The sequence below is a fragment of the Scyliorhinus torazame genome, chromosome 13 (assembly GCF_047496885.1).
Source record: "Scyliorhinus torazame isolate Kashiwa2021f chromosome 13, sScyTor2.1, whole genome shotgun sequence".
In the NCBI taxonomy this organism is placed as follows: domain Eukaryota; kingdom Metazoa; phylum Chordata; class Chondrichthyes; order Carcharhiniformes; family Scyliorhinidae; genus Scyliorhinus; species Scyliorhinus torazame.
Window position 1 is genome coordinate 102,770,388 of NC_092719.1, and position 22,335 is coordinate 102,792,722.

The 22,335-nt window shown below is 48.2% G+C and overlaps 1 protein-coding gene across 4 annotated transcripts in view; it reads right to left on the reverse strand.

The window, feature by feature from the left end:
* cacna2d2a (calcium channel, voltage-dependent, alpha 2/delta subunit 2a) overlaps positions 1–22,335 on the reverse strand; it is a 1,719,882-nt gene that overhangs the window by 554,951 nt on the left and 1,142,596 nt on the right. For all 4 annotated transcript variants that reach the window (XM_072472012.1, XM_072472009.1, XM_072472008.1 and 1 more), the window contains one exon: positions 19,304–19,354. In XM_072472012.1, the coding sequence (XP_072328113.1) occupies positions 19,304–19,354 (51 nt within the window). The remainder of the gene's footprint in view (positions 1–19,303; positions 19,355–22,335) is intronic.

The window sequence follows — 22,335 nt, forward strand, 5'->3', positions numbered from 1 at the left end:
TGCTGAGACTGGGCCATGGCCTGCTGAGACAGGGCCACGGGATTGAGCACCTCTGTCATCTGCCGCTGGCTCATGGCCTCTTGTGAGAGGGCAGCCATATCCTGGGTCACAGACGCCGCCTGCATGGAAAGTCCCAGGCCTCGCATACTGCTCCCCATGTCTGACACCGTCGCACCCATTGCCTCCACCGCGGACGCCACCCGTGCAGTGTCGGCCTGGGTGGCACGCATGACCGGCACCACTCCCAGCTCCTTGATGCGGGTGCACTCCTCCACCTGCGACTGCAGCCGCTGCAAGTCGGCCGTCACGCTCGTCCCAGGTTCGGTGGTTGCATCGAGGCTATGGGTGGGTGTGGTAACTCCAGGAATCTGGGAAGCCAGGGAAGAGATTGCTGGGCCTTTGGCTTTGATTTTTATGTCATCATTGGCTACAGGAATAGTGCCAGAGGACTGGAGGATAGCAAATGTGGTCCCTTTGTTCAAGAAGGGGAGTAGAGACAACCCTGGTAACTATAGACCGGTGAGCCTCACGTCTGTTGTGGGTAAAGTCTTGGAGGGGATTATAAGAGACAAGATTTATAATCATCTAGATAGGAATAATATGATTAGGGATAGTCAGCATGGCTTTGTGAAGGGTAGGACATGCCTCATAAACCTTATCGAGTTCTTTGAGAAGGTGACTGAACAGGTAGACGAGGGTAGAGCAGTTGATGTGGTGTATATGGATTTCAGTAAAGCGTTTGATAAGGTTCCCCACAGTAGGCTATTTCAGAAAATACGGAGGCTGGGGATTGAGGGTGATTTTGAGATGTGGATCAGAAATTGGCTAGCTGAAAGAAGACAGAGGGTGGTGGTTGATGGGAAATGTTCAGAATGGAGTACAGTCACAAGTGGCGTACCACAAGGATCTGTTCTGGGGCCGTTGCTGTTTGTCATTTTTATCAATGACCTAGAGAATAGGGCGCAGAAGGGTGGGTGAGTAAATTTGCAGACGACACTAAAGTCGGTGGTGTTGTCGACAGTGCGGAAGGATGTAGCAGGTTACAAAGGAACATAGATAAGCTGCAGAGCTGGGCTGAGAGGTGGCAAATGGAGTTTAATGTAGAGAAGTGTGAGGTGATTCACTTTGGAAGGAATAACAGGAATGCGGAATATTTGGCTAATGGTAAAGTTCTTGGAAGTGTGGATGAGCAGAGGGATCTAGGTGTCCATGTACATAGATCCCTGAAAGTTGCCACCCAGGTTGATAGGGTTGTGAAGAAGGCCTATGGAGTGTTGGCCTTTATTGGTAGAGGGATTGAGTTCCGGAGTCATGAGGTCATGTTGCAGCTGTACAAAACTTTGGTACGGCCGTATTTGGAGTATTGCGTACAGTTCTGGTCACCGCATTATAGGAAGGACATGGAAGCTTTGGAGCGGGTGCAGAGGAGATTTACCAGGATGTTGCCTGGTATGGAGGGAAAGTCTTATGAGGAAAGGCTGATGGACTTGAGTTTGTTTTCGTTAGAGAGAAGAAGGTTAAGAGGAGACTTAATAGAGGCATACAAAATGATCAGGGGGTTAGATAGGGTGGACAGTGAGAGCCTTCTCCCGCGGATGGAAATGGCTAGCACGAGGGGACATAGCCTTAAACTGAGGGGTAATAGATATAGGACAGAGGTCAAAGGTAGGTTCTTTATGCAAAGAGTGGTGAGGCCGTGGAATGCCCTACCTGCAGCAGTAGTGAACTCGCCAACATTGAGGGCATTTAAAAGTTTATTGGATAAGCATATGGATGATAATGGCATAGTGTAGGTTAGATGGCTTTTGTTTTTTGACTTCCTATGTTGGTGCAACATTGTGGGCCGAAGGGCCTGTACTGCGCTGTATCGTTCTATGTTCTATGTTCTATGAACCCGGGACCCATCTGGGCGGCAGATGTTCGCTTGCGCCAGGATGCCCTCCAAGCTACCGGCCCCTCTGCTGCTCCTACCTCCACCTGCTGTACCTGTACAGCTGTGTTGTGCGCACCAGTGAGTGTACCAGGCGCCTCATCACTAAACTGCCCAACCGAGGTGAGTGTCTCTGCGATGGTGGAGGGTGTTGGAGACAGCAGTGGCGTTGTGTCGCGCGCATCGTCCGACTCTGAGTCCATGGTACTTTGGGGTGGCGGTTCGTCTCCACCCATCCACTCTGTGTCACTGTCCTGTATTTCGGTTTCCTGGGTAGGGGTCTCCTGGGTAGGGGTGTCCTGGGTAGGGGTCTCCTGGGTAGGGGTCTCCTGGGTAGGGGTGTCCTGTGTAGAGGTGTCCTGTGTAGAGGTGTCCTGTGTAGTGGTGTCGTGGGTAGGGCTGTCCTGGGTGGGGCTGTCCTGGGTGGGGCTGTCCTGGGTAGTGGTTTCGTGGCTCGGCTGCGATGGGGCCCTGTAGCTGCCCCCCTCGTCGCTGGGTGGCACATGCCTGCGTCGCCGCACCCGCATGAGACGGGGGCGTCGTCTCCCGATTGCTCCAGGTCTCTCCGTCTCCCGTGGTCGCCCTGGGGCATCCTGCGGGCGGTCGGCATCTGCGGGGATGGGTGCGTCGACCGTTTGCTCCTGCGATACACAATGAAGCATGCATGGTTAGACACGCAGGCGGTGATCAGGTGATATGGGGAGGGGGGATATGGGGAGGGGTATCTTGGGAGAGGGGATACGGGGGATATGGGGGAGGGGGGATATGGGGGAGTGGGGATATGGGGGATATGGGGTGGGGATATTGGGGAGGGGGGTACGGGGGGATATGGGGAGGGGGGATATGGGGAGGTGGACATAGGGCATATGGGGAGGGGGGATATGGGGTATATGGGGAGGGGGGATATGGGGGAGGGGGATATTGGGGGGATATGGGGAGGGGGATATGGGGGAGGGGGTTATGGGGGAGGGGGGGATATGGGGATGGGCTGTCGGTGGCTCACTTGCTGGTGGGCCCCCGACCTATGCATCGGCAACCTCACGGTCCTCAGGTCCACCAGCCAGTTCCAGGGCCCTTTCCTCATATACGGTGAGTGACCTTTCATCAGCTGGGCCCCCTCCAGTCCTCTCATGCTCCCTATTGTTGTGTGCGCGCTTTCTTGTGGGGGGGCGGGTGGGTGGTCGGGGTAAAAGGCAACAGTGTTAGGTAGGTATATGAATGCACGCCATCGGTTGCGCGTATAGTGCAGAGGTCAGGATTAGGGTTGGTTTCACCTGGGGGTGTGCCGCACATCGGGCAGGCGGGGGGGGGGGGGTGGGTGGGTGCGGGGGGGACACTCATCCTGGCTGCCCTGACAAAGTCGTTCACCTTCTTGTGGCACTGGGTGCCTGTCCGTGGTGTCAGAACCGCAGCGCTGACGGCCTCTGCCATCTTCCTCCACAGACTCCGGCTGAGGCGTGCGGCGACCCTGCGGCCATGTCCGGGGGGTACAGGGACTCCCTCTTCTCCTCAACTGCGTCCAGGAGTGCCTCGATGTCGCGGTCCTGGAACCTTGAGGCTGCGTGGCGGGCGGCCATCTTGTCGGGTCTTCCGGGGTGGGGGTCACGTCCTTTGCGTCATCACGCCATGCGGCGTCAATGAGACGGTACAGATGTTACAACACCCTGTGCTAGTGGGTGGTCAATTCTAGCCTCACAGGCCCCAGAGTCCAAACATAAGTGAATTAACCAATAATTTGTATGTTTTCCTGAGATCTTTGACCCTTGACTGTTTCAATGACGTACAGGCACCAGGTTTGTAAGTGAAACACAAAATAATTGTTTTTTACAACAAGTGAAGAGTTAAACATGTAATGGTGATAACAGAACAACGGTCTGCTAACCTAATAGTCCCCTAACACCATCCCACCCTCCACCAAAACACACAAGACAGACACACAGTTGGGAAGGGGAGGATCAAAATAATGAGATTAAACTGGGTATGAGAGATTTGTGGATCTTTGCTGCTAAGGTTGAGGTCTTTGTAGACAGTGATCTCTTCAGAATACAAGGTGTTGAAAATCATTGGTTAGTTTGGATCTTTTAGTATCTGTCTTCATTTAGAACTCACAGGCTGTAAAACTTCCTACTGGGAGTCATTGGGCAACCGGGGTCTTCACATTGAAGATTCCTCTCCCCCCCCATTCAGGCCGTTTCAATCCTGACTGGTCTCCACCAGATTAACCCTCAACCTCACTGAGGTAAGATTGGCATTCCCCACGAGAGTTTAAAGATGGTTCTTTACACCAGGGTTTTTCAAACTCAGGGTCGCAACCTGCGAGTGGGTCGTGGGCAGGTATCGGGAGGGTCTCGGAGCAATTGGTCATGGTGTTCCCAATCATGGGACAAACGCCCAAAGGCCACGACCAGCTGTTTAGAATTCCGGACGTGACCGACCTTTCAGCAAGCCGGGCGAAACTGGCCTTAAAATGCGAACGCTAGAGCCTCCCAGCCAGAAACGGTGGCAGAGAGCAGATCATGCACCAGATACGCACACTAACGTCACACACCCTGTAGGTCCGTGCTTTAGGTACAAAATCACAGAGAAGAGATTCCTCCATTGTGTAGCTGCCAGCAGCAAGCAAGCAAGACTGTGTGAAGGACTGAAGATGGATCATATTGTAATCAGGAAGAGAGGGTCAGAGATCTGACTATTGAATCTGCTAGCAAGAGCTCCTCAGGAGAGTCCACGGCAGGACAAAGCAGTGCTGGTGTGAGCTGTATTCAGAACTCCAGGGCCTCCGGTGAACAACTCATGAAGAAGAAACTGAAATCGGGAACAAAGCAGTGTAAAGATGATTTCTTGAGGTATGGCATTGTTAATTTTGCCAATGCAAATCAGGATGCAAAGCCCATCTGTCTTGTGTGCAGGGAAGTACTGGCAAATGAAAGTTTCAATCCCTCAAAACTTCAAAGGCATTTGAAGCAAGGCGAGTTTGAGGACAAACCTCTTGATTTTTTTCAAAGGATGCAGCAAGGACTTAAATTGTCAGCTGAAGTCGTTAGCAGAAATGTAACATTGAATGACAAAGCAAGTGAGATTGTGAGGAGCAAGCAGGCTCACCTGTCGCATTAAAGGTAAGTGAAAATGGTGCATTGCGAAGTTCAGGTGGAGTGGGTCACGAAGGTCGGCCGGCGTGGGTTGCGAAGGTCGAGAGGTTTGTAAAAGTGGGTCCCAGGAAAAACTGTTTGAAGAATACTGCTTTAAACCACTGGCTTTGCCTGCAGCTTCTGCTGGACTGAACTTCCATTCTTAAAATTGTTTCCAATTAAGGACCAAGCCCACCAAGATGCCCGGGCTGCAGGATTCTCCACCATCGCCGGGATGCCCCAGGTCCAGGGGATGACTGATGGCACACATGTCGCCTTGTACGTACCGGGGCATCAGGGAGTGCCCTGCAGTTTTTCCCAATTAAGGAGCAATTTAGCAGGGTCAATCTTTGGCTTGTTGGGGTGAGAGCTATGCAGACACAGGGAGAATGTGCAAACTCCACACAGACAGTGACCCAGGGCCAGGCGTTATGAGACAGCAATGGATTGAACTTCCTTGAGTCAATCTGACTCTACAGAGACAAAGGTTTTTATTTTGCACCTTCAGACAGAGACCAATCAAAGCAGAGAGATCAGGGCTTGTACCCTCCAGCTTCTTGAGCCAACGGAAAACTAACTTGGAAAAACAGTCACACAGAGAATGCTTATCCCAACCTCGTCGATCTTTCATCTACTGTTTCCTTAAGGTGGCATGGTAGCACAGTGGTTAGCAATGTGGCTTCAGAGCTCTGGGGACCAGGGTTTGATTCCTGGCTTGGGTCACTATCTGTGCGGAGTCTGCACGTTTTCCCCGAGTCTGCGTGGGTTTCCTCTGGGTGCTCCGGTTTCCTCCCACAAGTCCCGAAAGACGTGCTTATTAGGTGAATTGGACATTCTGAATTCTCCCTCAGTGTACCCGAACAGGTGCCGGAATGTGGCGACTAGGGGATTTTCACAGTAACTGCATTGCAGTGTTAATATAAGCCTACTTGTGACAATAATACATTATTATTATTACCAGCTCAGCGGAGGAGAAAATAGAGCCTCCAACTGGGGGTTTGAGAGAGATCCACCCCCTTCAGAGAAAGAGAACTCAAAGCCTTCTTCAGCTCTGTCCAAAAACGACACTAAAACCTAAGAGACAGCCTGCCTCTCTCTGCAGAACTTTCTGGAACAGCCCACACCAATCAGAATCGAGGGCCCGTCAAAGGCCTGGATTTCAAAAGAGTGTATTGGCTGCTAGCCAAGTCCATCAGAATGACATCACGGGACCCTGCCACATAACACTGGGTCGAGAGTTGTGCCTGGGCAAGTTTAAATGACACCTTAGACCCGGGGTGTTTTCAGTTTAATCAAAGTCTGCAGTGTAAACCCAAAATCTGCAATTTAAAAGAAGCCAGCATGACAAAAATTGAAAAGGAAAACCAGGGTCAGACAATGATTTAAAAGAGGTTCCTTTAACAGATAATGGGCAACCCACCTGATCACAGGAGGCTGGTTGGCAATTTAAATACTATAATGAGGCCATGTTTCATTTTTAACCACTATTTTATATTTGACTGTCATTTTAAATTTTAAACATTCTCTAACCATGTATTCCTTGGGAAATCCAGAGACTTGAGGACTGCTGGATCTGGGAGGTAACCGCCTTGTGACTTACCTGCTGGATCTACTTTACTTGCTTCACAAGCTTGCCATGATTCAAAACCCCAGACTCTTCTGGTCTCCCCCCAACGCAGCATTTGGGGTTAACTTGGGAGTGCAAAACCATCACCAGTGGTACAAAAAGGTACCTAAGCTAGAGCTTAGGTTAGCAGTATAGAGCTACGTAGCAACATGTAAGAAGACTTCATGAAGTTCTCTCCATACAGATATGCTTTATTGTAAATATGTATATAGTTTAGGAATGCCAATAAATACTTTTTTATAACTGCTAAAAGTCTGTTTAATGGTGTCTGAGCAGTACACTCCATTGATAGCTCCAACCCAAAAATAAATCTCCCTTTCCAATCTCTTCCCATCTCCTCTTAACAATTCTGATCTTCCCCAACAATTCCAATCTTCCCCTGAGCATTCTGATCTCTCCCGACCATTCCGATCTCCCCCGACCATTCTGATCTCTCCCTATCATTCTGGTCTCTCCTGTCCATTCGAATCTCTCCCAGCTATTCCGATCACTCCTGTCCATTTCTTTCGATCTTTCATGACCATTCTGATCTGACCCCAATCAGTCCTGTCTCCCCACAGTTATTACAATCTATTCAACCTTTCCGATCTCTCCAGTCCATTCCAATCTCTCCTGTCCATTCCAATCACGCATGGCCATTCCGATCTCTGCCAACCATTCCGATCTCTCCGGTCTATTCTGACCTCTCCCACCATTCTGAACTCTCCCGACCATTCTGAACACTCCCAACCATTCCAATCATTGCGCTCCATTCTGAACTGTCCAATCCAATCTCTCCCGTCCATTCCGATCTGTTTTAACTATTCTGATCCCTCTTGACCATTCCTATCTTGCCGTGCATTCCGGTCTCTCCTGACCATTCCGATCTCCCCACGGCCATTCCGATCTCCCCACGGCCGTTCCGATCTTACCCCGACCATTCTGATCTCCTCTGATCATTCCAATCGTCACCCAACCATTCGGATCTCTCCTGACCATTCCAATGTCACTTGACCATTTGATTCCCCCCACCGACCATTCCGAACTCCCTCTGACAATTCCGATCTCACCCCCATCATTCTGAACTCTCCCATTCATTCCGATCTCTCCCCACCCTTCCGAACCCCTCCTGACTATTCCTATGTCGCTGACCATTCCGATCACTCCTGACCATGCACTTGTCTCCTGACTATTCCAAACCCCCCTCCGACTATTCCTATCTTGCTGACCATTCTTTACTTTCCACATTTGATTTCTGTATCAACGATTTTAACTAATGTGTCCATAAACATAATGGCCGGGATTCTCCGAGCCTGCGCCAGGTCGGAGAATCGCCAGGGAGGCGCGCGAATCCCGCCATGCCGCTCCGAGCCGCCGATTCTCCGGCGACCGGAGAATCGGTGGCAATCGCGCCGGCGCGGTTGCTGCAGCGCCAGTCGGGGGCTGTTGAAAGCGGCCCCCGTGGCGATTCTCCACTCTCGACAAGCCGAGTGCCCGCCGAGTTCCACGAGTCCCACCGCCGTCGTTTGCATATGGTGCTACCCGGCGGGACCTCGGCGTTCTGGCTGCGGGGGCCGTCCTGGTGGGGGGGCGGGAGGAGCCGACTCCAGGGAGGGCCTACACGGTGGCCACGCCACGATAGGGGGCAACTGATCGGCGGGCACGCTAATTCCGGGGGGGGGGAGCCTATGTTCCTCCGCGCCGGGCCCCTGTAGGGCTCCGCCATGTTGCCTGCGGGCCGGCGCGGAGACGGCCGTGTCGCGCATGCGCGGACCCGCGTCGGCCGTGGCGTGCATGTGCGGACCCGCGCCGGCTGTGGCCATGGAGAATGGCCCGTTGATGCCGGCAACGCTCGCGCCGGTTTTGACCCCGGCTTGGGTCACTGTCTGTGCGGGGTCTGCATGTTCTCCCTGTATCTGTGTGGGTTTCTCCCACAGTCCAAAGATGTGCAGCATGTTAGGTGGACTGGTCACTTTATATTGCCCCGTAATGTTTAAAGGTTAGGTGGGGTTGCTGGGTTAGAGTGGAGGTGTGGGTTTATGTAGGGTGGTCTTTCAGGGGCCGGTGTAGACTCGATGGGCCGAATGGCCTCCTTCGCACTGTAAATTCTATGATTCTATGAATTTCTCCTCGGTGATTCCGATCTCTCCCGATATTCCAATCTCTCCATAATCATTCCGATCTGTCCGATCATTCTGATCTCTCCCAACCATTCCAATCTCTCACAAGCATTCTGATAGCCCCTCCGACCATTCCAATTTCCCCCCGACCATTCCGATCACTCCCGACCATTCCAATCTCTCCTGACCATTCCAATCTCATCCGAACATTTTGATATTCCTGACAATTCCGATTACCCCCCTCCGAACATTCTGATCTCTGTGACCATTCCAATCTCTCCGGCTATTCCAATATCTTCCGACCATTTCATTCTTTCCCGACCATGCCAATTTCCTCAGTCCATTCCAATCTCACCCGATCATTCTAATACCTCCCAACTATTCCCACCTCCCCCGACTATTCCAATCCCCCCCCCCCCGACTATTCTGAACTCACCTCGACCATTTTGATCATTCCGATCTCTCCCGATCAATATGAAATTTCCTGACTATTCTGATATCTCCCGACCATTCCGATCGCCCCTGACTATTCTGATCCCCCCGATGATTCTGATCTCCGCACCACCATTCTGATCTCCACCATCGATTCCGATCACTCCTCCCCTCCACCGACTGTTCTGATGTTGCCCAGATCCAATATGAATTTCCCTGGAGCCTTCTGATCTCCCTCTGACCAAGGTGAATCAGAGAATTAATTAGAAGTTAAACAGATTGATTAATAATCCATGTGTTTGCACAGAATCTTTTGAACAGACTTAGATGAATCATGGATGTTTAGGTCCACGGGGCTTATTCTCACTTCTGTTACAAGAAGCTATGACAGAAGGTCGACAGGAAGGAAAGAGAAAGTGGTGGAGGGGAAAATAGCCTTGATGATTCAGGATGAAGTCACTTCAATGATAAGAGAGGATATAATGAGAGGTCAGCCGACAATGAAGAATTTATGGTTAGAATTAAGAAATAGAAAAGGATTTAGGGCTGCAGTGGAAGTTGTATATATGGACTCTGGTATTAGTGGCTGTGAAGTGGTAGCTTGTATAAATGCTGAGATTAGACAAGCATGCAGTAAAGGTAGAGTGGTTTGGGCTGAACAGACTGGCACATGCCAAAAAGGTAATACAATTCTAGAGTGTGTGTCTGAAACAACATATTCTAGAACTGGCTAAGTGAAATGGCAGGTTAGATTTAATATTGAGTAATGAGCTGATTTGATCACCAGCCCAATGGTTTATCAATATTTATTTACAAGTGATCATAATAAAATTAAGTTCAACATTGTGCCTGAAAGGGAGGAATGTGTAATAGATTTGAAGATTCTAGATTTTGGTATGGCTGGCATCAATGAAATGAGAAAGACGCTGACCACAGAAAACTGAACAAATCTGCTAATGAGTAGAATAACAGAAAATCAGTGGGAACAAAGCGTGATACAGAATCAGTTTATGGGCACGATTTAACAGAATAATTCCAAGTGTCATTTTGGCCGTGATTGCCGGGGTGTTTCTTGACGGCTGCGTTGGTAAGATTGCGGCCTGAATTTAACAGCACCTGTGTCAGAAATAAGCCCCCACGAGTTTCTTGCAATTACTGGTTGTCTCGCTGCCTGATTCACCAGACTCATGCTCAGCATTTTGCCGCTAACAGGGGGAGCTGCTTTTAAACACTCCCTCACCACTCACTCCATTCAACACACAAGCATGGCAGCGCGCAGTCCTGCTCCTCGCTTTGGCGATGCCGACCTGGCCAGATTTCTTGACGCTGTGGATGCGCGACAGGTCATCCTGTTCCCCTGAGGGGGTCAGAGGGCCAGCAGCAGGGTCACCAATACCACCTGGGAGGCAGTGGTAGCATCTGTCAGTGCAGGCAGCATGACCAGGAGGACCAGCGTCCAATGGAGGAAGAAGATTAACAACTTCCACCGAGCTGCAACTACCACCTCTCTCCTGGCATAAGTTCCACCTGCCACCCTTCAAATTCTATACACCTCCCCCCACACCCCGCACCCTCCCCTCATGCTTGTTCCTCAGTACCCCCAGGCACCCACCAGCACCACCCCTTCATGTCCATTCTCTTGCAGGATCTCCATCTGATGGGACAGGGGCCAGCTGGAGCTGTACTCCGTCCCCCCCTCCGCCACCCACAACCCAAGGGACCACTTCGGAGGAGAGCTCTGAGGAGACCACCATGGAGTTGTCAAAGCTAACACCCCCACCTTCCACCCGCACAGAGATGTGCACCTCTATGGGGGACATAGTGGATGTCTTCTGAGGCCCAATCTGGTGAGCACCACACGGTTGCTGATGCACAGCAGATGGAGGCAGGTACATCCAATGGAGTCAACAGTCAGAGGACTGCTGGATATCAGGACTCAGCTGAGTTCCAGTCAGATGCCAAACATCTGGACAAGGTTATTCCAGAGCTCATGCAGATGCTAGGACATGGCTTTGAGATTCAGGAGGGGAGTGAAAAGGCTGGAGCATGAGGTCAGCGTCCTCAGTGGTGATGTCCAAGGCATAGCTCAATCTGACCTGGCTGAGGGCCTCGACACCATGTCCCAGTCAATGAGAGACATGTTCCATATGCAGTTGGACATTGCCGAGACACTGTAGAGCATGGCCCAGTCACTGAGGAACATTGCTGAGGGAGTTGACACCATGGTGCAGACAACGGGGAGGCGCCAGGATTGGCAGAGCCAGATGACGCAGAGGCCTCTGGTGCTCACTCCTGCTGCCCCTCAGTCCCATGGAGACCCTTAGGGTCCTACAGGCACCATCAGGGTGAAGGAAGCACTGGATGCCAACCAGGGACCTGCCACCAAGGAGACGATAGCGGTTTCCAGTTCTTCTGAATCCCCCCTTCCGGCACCAGTGCATCTCAAAGGCAGCGGGCAGAACAGGGTGCCACAGCAATGCCAGTGACATTGGTAAGTCTCCCAGGCTCCTGGTCGTCCAGAGGTCATCTGCCAAGGGCTTCAAAGGCCACAGGGCGTGGAAAGCAGCAGGCTGCCTCCACATCTGATGTGCGTGATGGGGACACATCTAGACATAGCAAGAAAGGTGAGGACTATTGAGTGGGCACTGGAGGGGGCGGGGGGTCACAATATGTACCTGGGGGAATGGAAATGTCCAGTGTTCACTGTTAAAAACATGTCACACCTGATACATGGGAAGCCTCTTGTAGTGATATTCAGATATCAATATACATGATCAATGTATGTAAATGAAGTACAGTCATTTCAACACTAGATGTCTCACAGTCAGATACTATATGAACTGGATTTCTGCCTTTTCTAGGTCAGGTGATGATGATGATACAGATAATTCAGAACAGCGAACAAGCAAGACAAAAAATAGCTAGAGTGAGAGAAGTTAGAACTAGTTTGTTATAATATTGTATAGTTATAGAGTTATCTGTATTGTACTTTATTTCTTTATTGTTAGTTTAGTATTGAGTAAAAGGACTCAGTTTATTAATCATTAAATAGTTAATCTTTCAACGAGAACCTATTGGTCATTTTATCATCCTGGTGGATTCAAGAGTAATATATATATTTTAGATAAGTCATTATTTAACATATAACACCTCTGTCACGTTAATCTTCACAGCAGGCCTGACTGCACCCCATCCCCTGTTGCCCTCTGCTCCGCCCCCCCAGGCCCAGTGATCCAAGATCAAATGCCCCCAATGGGGACCCCATTGAGAAGATGGGTGTGAACGCTCTGTCAACAGAACATAGAACATTACAGCGCAGTACAGGCCCTTCGGCCCTTGATGTTGCGCCGACCTGTGAAACCACTCTAAAGCCCATCTACACTATTCCCTTATCGTCCATATGCCTATCCAATGACCATTTGAATGCCCTTAGTGTTGGCGAGTCCACTGCTGTTGCAGGCAGAGTATTCCACGCCCTTACTACTCTCTGAGTAAAGAACCTACCTCTGACATCTGTCCTATATCTATCTCCCCTCAATTTAAAGCTATGTCCCCTCGTGCTAGACATCGAGGAAAAAGGCTCTCACTGTCCACCATATCCAATCCTCTGATCATCTTGTATGCCTCAATTAAGTCACCTCTTAACTTTCTTCTCTCTAACGAAAACAGCCTCAAGTCCCTCAGCCTTTCCTCATAAGATCTTCCCTCCATACCAGGCAACATTCTGGTAAATCTCCTCTGCACCCTTTCCAATGCTTCCACATCCTTCCTATAATGCGGCGACCAGAATTGTACCCAATACTCCAAATGCGGCCGCACCAGAGTTTTGTACAGCTGCAACATGACCTCATGGCTCCGAAACTCAATCCCTCTACCAATAAAAGCTAACACACCGTACGCCTTCTTAACAACCCTCTCAACCTGGGTGGCAACTTTCAGGGATCTATGTACATGGACACCGAGATCTCTCCGCTCATCCACACTGACAAGAATCTTAACATTAGCCCAGTACTCTGTCTTCCTGTTATTCCTTCCAATATGAATCACCTCACACTTTTCTGCATTAAACTCCATTTGCCAACTCTCAGCCCAGCGCTGCAGCTTATCTATGTCCCTCTGTAACTTGTAACATCCTTCCGCACTGTCCACAACTCCACCGACTTTAGTGTCATCTGCAAATTTACTCACCCATCCTTCTACGCCCTCCTCCAGGTCATTTATAAAAATGACAAACAGCAGTGGCCCCAAAACAGATCCTTGTGGTACACCACTAGTAACTGGACTCCAGTCTGAACATTTCTCATCAACCACCACCCTTTGTCTTCTTCCAGCGAGCCAATTTCTGATCCAAACTGCTAAATCACCCTGAATCCCATGCCTCTGTATTTTCTGCAGTAGCCTACCGTGGGGAACCTTATCAAACGCTTTATTGAAATCCATATACACCATATCAACTGTTTTACCCTCATCCATCTGTTTGGTCACCTTCTCAAAGAACTCAATAAGGTTTGTGAGGCACGACCTACCCTTCACAAAACCGTGTTGACTATCTCTAATCAAATTATTCTTTTCCAGATAATTATACATCCTAACTCTTATAAACCTTTCCAAGATTTTGCCCACAACGGAAGTAAGGCTCACTGGTCTATAGTTACCGGGGTTGTCTCTACTCCCCTTCTTGAACAAGGGGACAACATTTGCTATCCTCCAGTCTTCTGGCACTATTCCTGTAGACAAAGATGACTTAAAGATCAAAGCCAAAGGCTCAGCAATCTCCTCCCTAGCTTCCCAGAGAATCCTAGGATAAATCCCATCCGGCCCAGGGGACTTATCTATTTTCACACTTTCCAGAATTGCTAACACCTCCTCCTTATGAACCTCAAGCCCTTCTAGCCTAGTAGCCTGAATCTCAGTATTCTCCTCGACAACATTGTCTTTTTCCTGTGTGAATACTGACAAAAAATATTCATTTAGCACCTCTCCTATCTCCTCGGACTCCAAGCACTACTTCCCACTACTGTCCTTGACTGGCCCTACTCCTACCGTAGTCATTCTTTTATTCCTGACATATCTCTAGAAAGCGTCAGGGTTATCCTTGATCCTACCTGCCAAAGACTTCTCATGTCCCCTCCTGGCTCTTCTTAGCTCTCTCTTTAGGTCCTTTTTAGCTAACTTGTAACTCTCGAGCGCCCTAACTGAACCTTCATGTCTCATCTTTACATAAGCCTCCTTCTTCCTCGTGACAAGTGTTTCGACTGCTTTAATAAACCACGGTTCCCTTGCTCGATCACTTCCTCCCTGCCTGGCAGGTACATACTTATCAAGGACACGCAGTAGCTGTTCCTTGAACAAGCTCCACATTTCCATTGTGCCCATCCCCTGCAGTTTTCCTCTCCATCCTAAGTCTTGCCTCATCGCATGATAATTACCTTTCCCCCAGATATAACTCTTGCCCTGCGGTATATACCTAGCCCTTTCCATCATTAAAGTAAACGTAATCGAATTGTGGTCACTATCACCAAAGTGCTCACCTACCTCCAAATCTAACACCTGTCCTGGTTCATTACCCAGTACCAAATCCAATATGGCCTCACCTCTCGTTGGCCTATCTACATACTGTGTCAGGAAACCCTCCTGCACACATTGGACAAAAACGGACCCATCTAAAGTACTCGACCTATAGCGTTTCCAGTTAATATTTGGAAAGTTAAAGTCCCCCATAACAACTACCCTGTTGCTTTTGCTCTTATCCAGAATCATGTTTGCAATCCTTTCCTCTACATCTCTGGAACTTTTCAGAGGCCGAAGAAAACCCCTAAAAGGGTGACCTCTCCTTTCCTGTTTCTAACCTCAGCCCATACTACCTCAGTAGACGAGTCCTCATCAAACGTCCTTTCTGCCACCGTAACACTGTCCTTGACTAACAATGCCACCCCTCCCCCTCTTTTAGCACCTTCCCTGAGCTTACTGAAATATCTAAACCCCGGCACCTGCAACAACCATTCCTGTCCCTGCTCTATCCATGTCTCCGAAATGGGCACAACATCGAAGTCCCAGGTACCAACCCATGCCGCAAGTTCACCCACCTTATTCCGGATGCTCCTGGCATTGAAGAAGACACACTTTAAACCACCTTCCTGCCTGCCGTACACTCCTGCAACTTATGAAACCTTACTCATGACCTCACTACTCTCAACCTCCTGTATACTGGAGCTACAATTCAGGTTCCAAGCCTCTGCTGAACTAGTTTAAACCCTCCCGAAGAGCATTAGCAAATTTCCCCCCCAGGATATTGGTACCCCTCTGGTCCAGGTGTAGACCATCCCGTTTGTGGAGGTCCCACCGATCCCAGAATGAGCCCCAATTATCCATAAATCTGAAACCCTCCCTCCTGCACCATCCCTGTAGCCACGTGTTCAACTCCTCTCTCTCCCTATTCCTCGTCTCGCTATCACATGGCACGGGTAATAACCCAGAGATAATAACTCTGTTTGTCCTCGATCCAAGTTTCCACCCTAGCTCCCTGAATTCCTGCCTTACATTCCTATCCCTTTTCCTACCTATGTCGTTGGTACCTATGTGGATCACGACTTCGGGCTGCTCCCCCCATGACTTGGCCATCACTCTTTTGCCTTGTGCATTGACCCGCTGACAGTGCTGACACAGGCTTATCATCCTGGGATGATGTTACACAGACCTTGTAGGGTAGAACAGGGTAGTCACTCCGCTGCTGTATCATATTGTGGAGAGCACAGCAGATCACCACAAAGCGGGAGACCTTCTGCGGGGTGAACTGCAGTGCACCACCAGAGCGGTCCATGCATCAAAACCGCATTTTCAGCAGTCCAATGCATCACTCAGTGACAGCACGAGTGACAACATGGGCCTTGTTATGTAGCGTGTCCGCCTCGGTCTCCGCACTTCCCACTGACATCGTCAGCCAGGACCTCAGCAGCTTCCCCTTATCCTCCATGAGCCAGCCCGTCATCTTGGGGTGGTCCTCGAAGACGCCGGGGTTCTCCAAGTGTCCCACGATGTAGCTGTTATGCAAGCTCCCTGGAAAGCATGCACACACGTGCATGATTTGGAGGCGGTAGTCGCACACGAGTTGAACATTCAGGCAGTGGAACCCCTTCCTGTTCATGAATGGCACTCCCTGATCCCCCGATGCGCACAAGGCAACAGGCGCACCATCAATTACCCCTGAAGCTTTGGCATCCTGGCAATGGCAGAGAATCCTTCAGACTGGGCATCTTGGTGGGCTTGATCCAACTCAAAGTTGATATAGTTAGATGGCCGGGAATACAGGGCATCCGTGACCTCACTGATGCACTTGTGGGCTGTAGGTTGTGAAATCCCGAACAAGTTCCCACTCAAGCCCTGGAATGAACTGGTTGCATATAAATTCAGGGCTGCGGTGACCTTCCACGGGGGTTCCAAGTCCGGGAAGACATGATACAGGCGTCACACTGTCTCTTTGTTGAGACGGAGTCTCCTGTGGCACATGCTGTCTGTCATTTCCTCGAAAGACACCTGTACACCTTGGGCTATCGCTGCAATCCCCCTTTGGCTTCCTCCTCCGCTTGATGGGCGGCTGGGTCTTCAGGGTGTCAACGGCCTCCTGCACATGATGTGCTGCCTCCAGCCTGCGTCAATGCTGCTCCCTTCTCCGGTGTCTGGCTGCCTGGGCTGCCACCAGCACCGCAAGGGCATCCTCTGTGGGACAGACAGCACCATCCATTTTGGTACCTATAGGAATTGGAGAAGGAGCTAGACCAACAATCAGTTGAGGGTTCCACCCTGGAACCCTCAAATACCCCAAGCCTCCCCCACCCTTAAGTGTCCCGCTATCTCTCAGAGTGTCATTCACCGAACCAGTTGCGTGGGAAAACCTCGCTCTGCACACTGACCCCCGGCCACATCAGGAGCCCTCAGAACCCGGACCGCTGCAGGGAACATGAGGGAAACCGTGCTCAGGTCCCCTCCCCTGATCCACGCACTCAACCTTTAGTTGTGAGGATATCCCCAGTGCTGAAGCCCTAGTGTTCAGGCTTCAAAGTTTGAATGAAATGCGATGCAATAATCATCGTCTGAGTCACAGCACGTGTACCCATGAGAACCCACTTGAGAATATTTTGTTTATTAAACGATCAACAGGAAAAAAGATTTGAAAATCAGCTACGAAACATTCCACGTATCACACTAACCATTAAACAACAAGCAAACGTCATTGTCCCATATTGGTACCAACACAAAACTATATCAGCTCATTTTCACAAAAAACAAACAAACACACAGTATATCCTTTGCAGGTTCCTCAACAGGAACAGAGGATAAGCCTAAGAATGTGTTATCATGTCCAGAACTTTGTCGTAGAAATGTTCTGTCCGTCATGTGTGACTTGTTCCAGGTATCAGTGCTATTTTCCATCCAGGAGCCACAGCTGTACAGGTTCTTCCACGTGGTCCAATCTCACCGGAACCAAATCCTGGCATCCACATATTCCACTGGCGCTCAAGATGCAGTTGAACATCATGTACCTTCAGCGTGTTTAACCCGCGGTGACGTGACAGTTACATGCAGCACTCACCACACCAGCAACAAAAGTGAAAGCAATCTGTGAAACCATTTCTTCAACGGCATCATCAAGTGGCCTATTTGCATCAATATCACGCACCAGGACCCGCAGTGTGTTTCTGCTTCAAGCGGATTGCCTTTTGGACACATGCATCCCCCTGAACCCGGTGTTCTAGGACGCCGGCATCTTATAAAAAAATGTCTTTCTTTTCGGCTACAGAAAAGCAAGGAAACAGCAATAGTCGCCGCCAGGCATTTGCAGCCACGAGCAGGAGCAAGCAGCAAACCACAACCTGCAGCTATGAAAGCTCTCACAACCAACAAGGACAATTCTTTGTCAGCAATATCCGTCAGCTCTGAAGCTTGAGGCTGCTCACAGTTAAAGGGCGTTAAAGTGACCGTCAGCATATAACCAAGAACAGGACTCTGCCCTGGGAGGATAGACAGTCAGCAGCTGCAGTCGCCCGTGTTATGGGTATCTTGAAGTGCATGCTGGGAAATTAAAATGGCTACTCGCGTCCTCAGGTCTCCTCAGCAGACTTCACGTTTTTAAAAAGGAGTATTAAACGACACCACGTGATTTCTCGCTCGGGAGCCGGTTAATTCCCAGGAGGGGATTACATTCGACTTTAATCTGGCTAATGAGATGGAAATTAATGCAAATTGGTGTTAATGATATGCTCGCCCTATTTGGTCGTGAACCGGAGCTCGCCGTCGAGAGCAGGCCGGTTGGAAAGCAAACAGATTCGCCCCTTGCGTGAATCTTGATTTTGGCCTTTCCTGCTATTTAATAGCTCACATTCTTGCCGAGCACATCGCGGTGATTAATTTGTGCCCTATACTTCTAAAGGACAAGATTTCAACTTGCCATAAAAGACAGCCATGGATAACTAAAGAGGTAAGAGACAACATCAAACTAAAAAAAAAAGCATTCAAAAATGCAAACTATAGCTCAGATCCTGGTAAACATGAAAGATACAAAGAGCAGCAAAGGGCAACAAAGCAGATACTAAGAACGACAAAAGGGAGTATGAAAAGAAACTGGCAGAAAGTATAAAAATAAATGCAAAAACCTTCTGCCTTTACCAATAAAGGACATATGATGTGTACAATGGGCACATGTACCCCACCCTAATACTTTGGTGCCCATTTTGCAGCCAAAAATCAGGCTTTCCAAGTCCCTGTCTCACCTTTCCATTCCCCACACCTTACTGGGTAAAAGGGCTAATTTTTGCTAAGTGGTGTGTAAGAAGTGAAATGAATGGCAACAAAATGGTGTGTACAAGACATGCTTGGATGTTAATTCCCTGTCAGAGAAATACAATGTACCCAGATTTGTAATAAAATAAAAATGCTGCAAATATTTCAAATCAGAACCAAATACAGAAAGTGCTGGAAATACTCAGCTGGTCTGGCAGCATCAGTGGAGAGAGAAATAGAGTTAACATTTCGAGATGAATATAACTCTTTGACAGAACTGTTGGTGAGGGTTGAGTCAATGAGTACTTACACATCTACTATAATCATCATGTCCTTGGGGGATGAGGCTCCTTGGATATACCTGCAATGAAATGAAGCCAGAAAAAAGTCAGTTAGTCCCCAAAAGCTTCAGTTCGGCAAGGTCAGAGAAAACCATGTGCGGAACCTCACAGTGAATGGTTCTGTTAAGGAAACTAATTAATTTAAAAAATAGATTTAACTGTTGCACTAAGGGGCTGAATAATAATTTCTTTCAAAAATGGAACCTGCGACTGCTGCATCATTATTAGGAATGCGGTATAGAATCTGCTTTGGCACTGAAAATGAAGTTCATGATCAATTAAATATACAGACCCATTAGGATCATGTTGCAATCTGACAGGCCTGATCACTAACATTGACAGGCACTGGGCTCACATCATGGCTCTAAATTCAGATCCCTGGGGCTGTGAGACAGACATTGTGCTCAGACCCAGGGGTCTATGGGACAGATGCTGAAAAACTGATTACCAGAAGGAATCAGATTATGAAAAATATATACAGCATATTGATTGCAAACTTTTTCCATTTGTATTTGAAAAGTTGATCATTATAACATTTACTGTATATATATTCTGTACATATATATTTATACATATATATATGTGTATTTGCAGGTATATATGTTTGTGTATGCACATGTGTTTTTTGATATGTGTGAGGCTACAAGTAGAGGGTTCATTATAATTTCTGCAACAAAGTAATTTCGATAATTAAAATCCAAAACAAAATCTGATGACGTTATGCTCCACTGTTTTTCCAAGGTGGCCGGGCGTCCTTTGAATGTACATGATGGATGAGTGGCTGAAGAAATGTACAGAATATTTTTTGTTTCTTATGCAGGGCTCACTATGAGAAACTGGTCCAGATTTCCAGGACAGTGAAGGTAAGAACTAAGTCTTCGAACTAAAAAAACTTAAGTCTCCAGAGCAAGAGAGGCAGAGAAGATACCAAAACGTCACTAAATGAAGTTGAAAAGGACTGAAGAAGAATGTGATTAAAGTAATGAAATCACTGTGGAAATAATGGCATTGATGTTGTGGCGGTATCCACCTATATTAAAGGCTGATCAGAACTGATTTTATATTAAATCATATATTCACTTTATATTAAAAACTGAACAGAGCTGATGTTATGTTAAATCATGTATTTAACCCTATATTAAAAACTGATGACTGATGAAGTCAATTATCTCTTGTAAACCATTACTTATCGCAATAATGTTTTTTTTAATGTATTACAGACATTATCTTTGTAAGAGTCCAGATGCAGTGAACTCATTAAGTCTTGTGGCCTTGTCTGGAAATAAGCTCTGCCAACTAAGGAGGATATCACTTGTCTAGTGTCCTTGCCACTATGGGGGGCTACTGCTTGGAAAGAGACCCTGCCAAGAAGGGAGGTTGGTGTTTTTCTGGAGATAGCTACCGGAGGTATCAACCTCGTATCTTTAGGGACAAGTGCCCTGTTAGACCTCCCTAGAAACCAAGGTCTTGCCGACCAAGAGTCGAACTCCCTAAGTAAGAAAAGGATATAAATGTTTAAACACAGGCTGTGAAAGTTAGAGTTTCGCTTGGAGAGCTGTTTAGGAGATTGTTTAGGTTTATTTGACCAAGCTGCTATCTCGACTCATAGAGTTCTGCTCTCAATTGAGTATCAAGCTCCAAGACTACTAGTCAATGTAAGCATGAGATGTTTATAGCTTAAGCAATTATGTAGTTAGGGAGGTAACAGGCTAACTCATCACATATCCTGTATTTGTCAAACTGTATCATTTATCAAAGATACTTGTATTACCCTTTTTTGTTTAAATAAATTGCGTATATATTTTACCATATCGATCCGTGTCTATTTTAATAAATAAGAGTGACATTTAACTAAGACTCATCATACTCTCATCATACCTTTGAGGCTATCTGAAGGGTCACTTGCCCATGCCTGGCTCTCAAGAATTAGAAATATTTAGTCGCCGTTAAGGAAAAGATAGCAACTAAGTCACAGTCTATCCTGTACACTGAAGGTAGTGAACGCAAGGCACATTGTGGATACCATAATTAGAACTCCCAAATAGCGAGCCTTACTTTAGATATTCACAAGACCTTGTCTGGTAGCTTACAACCTCGACTCATCAGGAAGATCTTAGATAGAATACTCCTCAACTGTCACAATGTATAATGTGACTGCAGCTGTGTACAGACCTCATTAAGATCTACGTACTTGTGATCTTTTCTCCATGTACTTCTGGAATGGGACTCTGTCCAGCTGGGTTCATGGATTCGCCCTCTCCCAAAGTCTGTAGCCTCATCCCTACTGCTCTCTCAGACCTCTGTGCTCCTCCAACTCTGGACACTTGGGCACTCTCCACGATTTAAATTGTTCCTCGATTGTTGGCAATGTTCTCAGCTGTCCAAGTTCGAACACTTGGAAATATCTCCCTGAGCTTCGCTACCCCACTACCACTCTCTTCTTCTTTAAAACTTTACTTAGAACCTACCTCTTTGACCAAGATTTTGGTGATCTGGGCTTGAATTCTTTGGTCATTGGAATCCTCTGGTCCCACCGGCAGCGCACCCCTGCCTGCAAGTTTTCGGGCGGCATGGGGTGGTTTCAATGATAAATCCCATTGGCAAGGGGCGGGAAGATAGAATCCTGCCGCCAGCGAATGATGCATCGCCGAGAAGCACGCGTCTGGAGGAACTGAGAATCCAGCTCCTGGTCTAATAGCTCTTTATGTGACTTGATGTTAAATTTATTTGATGTTGCCCCTGTTGTTATGGGCCAGGGTTTAGAGAACCCCAAAGTGTAATATAGTCCATTTTTTTTTTCGTTCTTCTTCCTCCAACTGAAATCCTTCTCGATTGACAGTCTCTTTGAACAGGAAGGTCTCTGCACAATCCGTCCATTTCTCTACGCCTCGGCATGTCTCTTTAAAGTCAGATACTTTTGTTCAATCTTATCACAGAGTCCCTTGTAATTCCCCAACACTGGAGCATTGGTTATCACAGCTTTCAGGCAGTCAAATCCCTG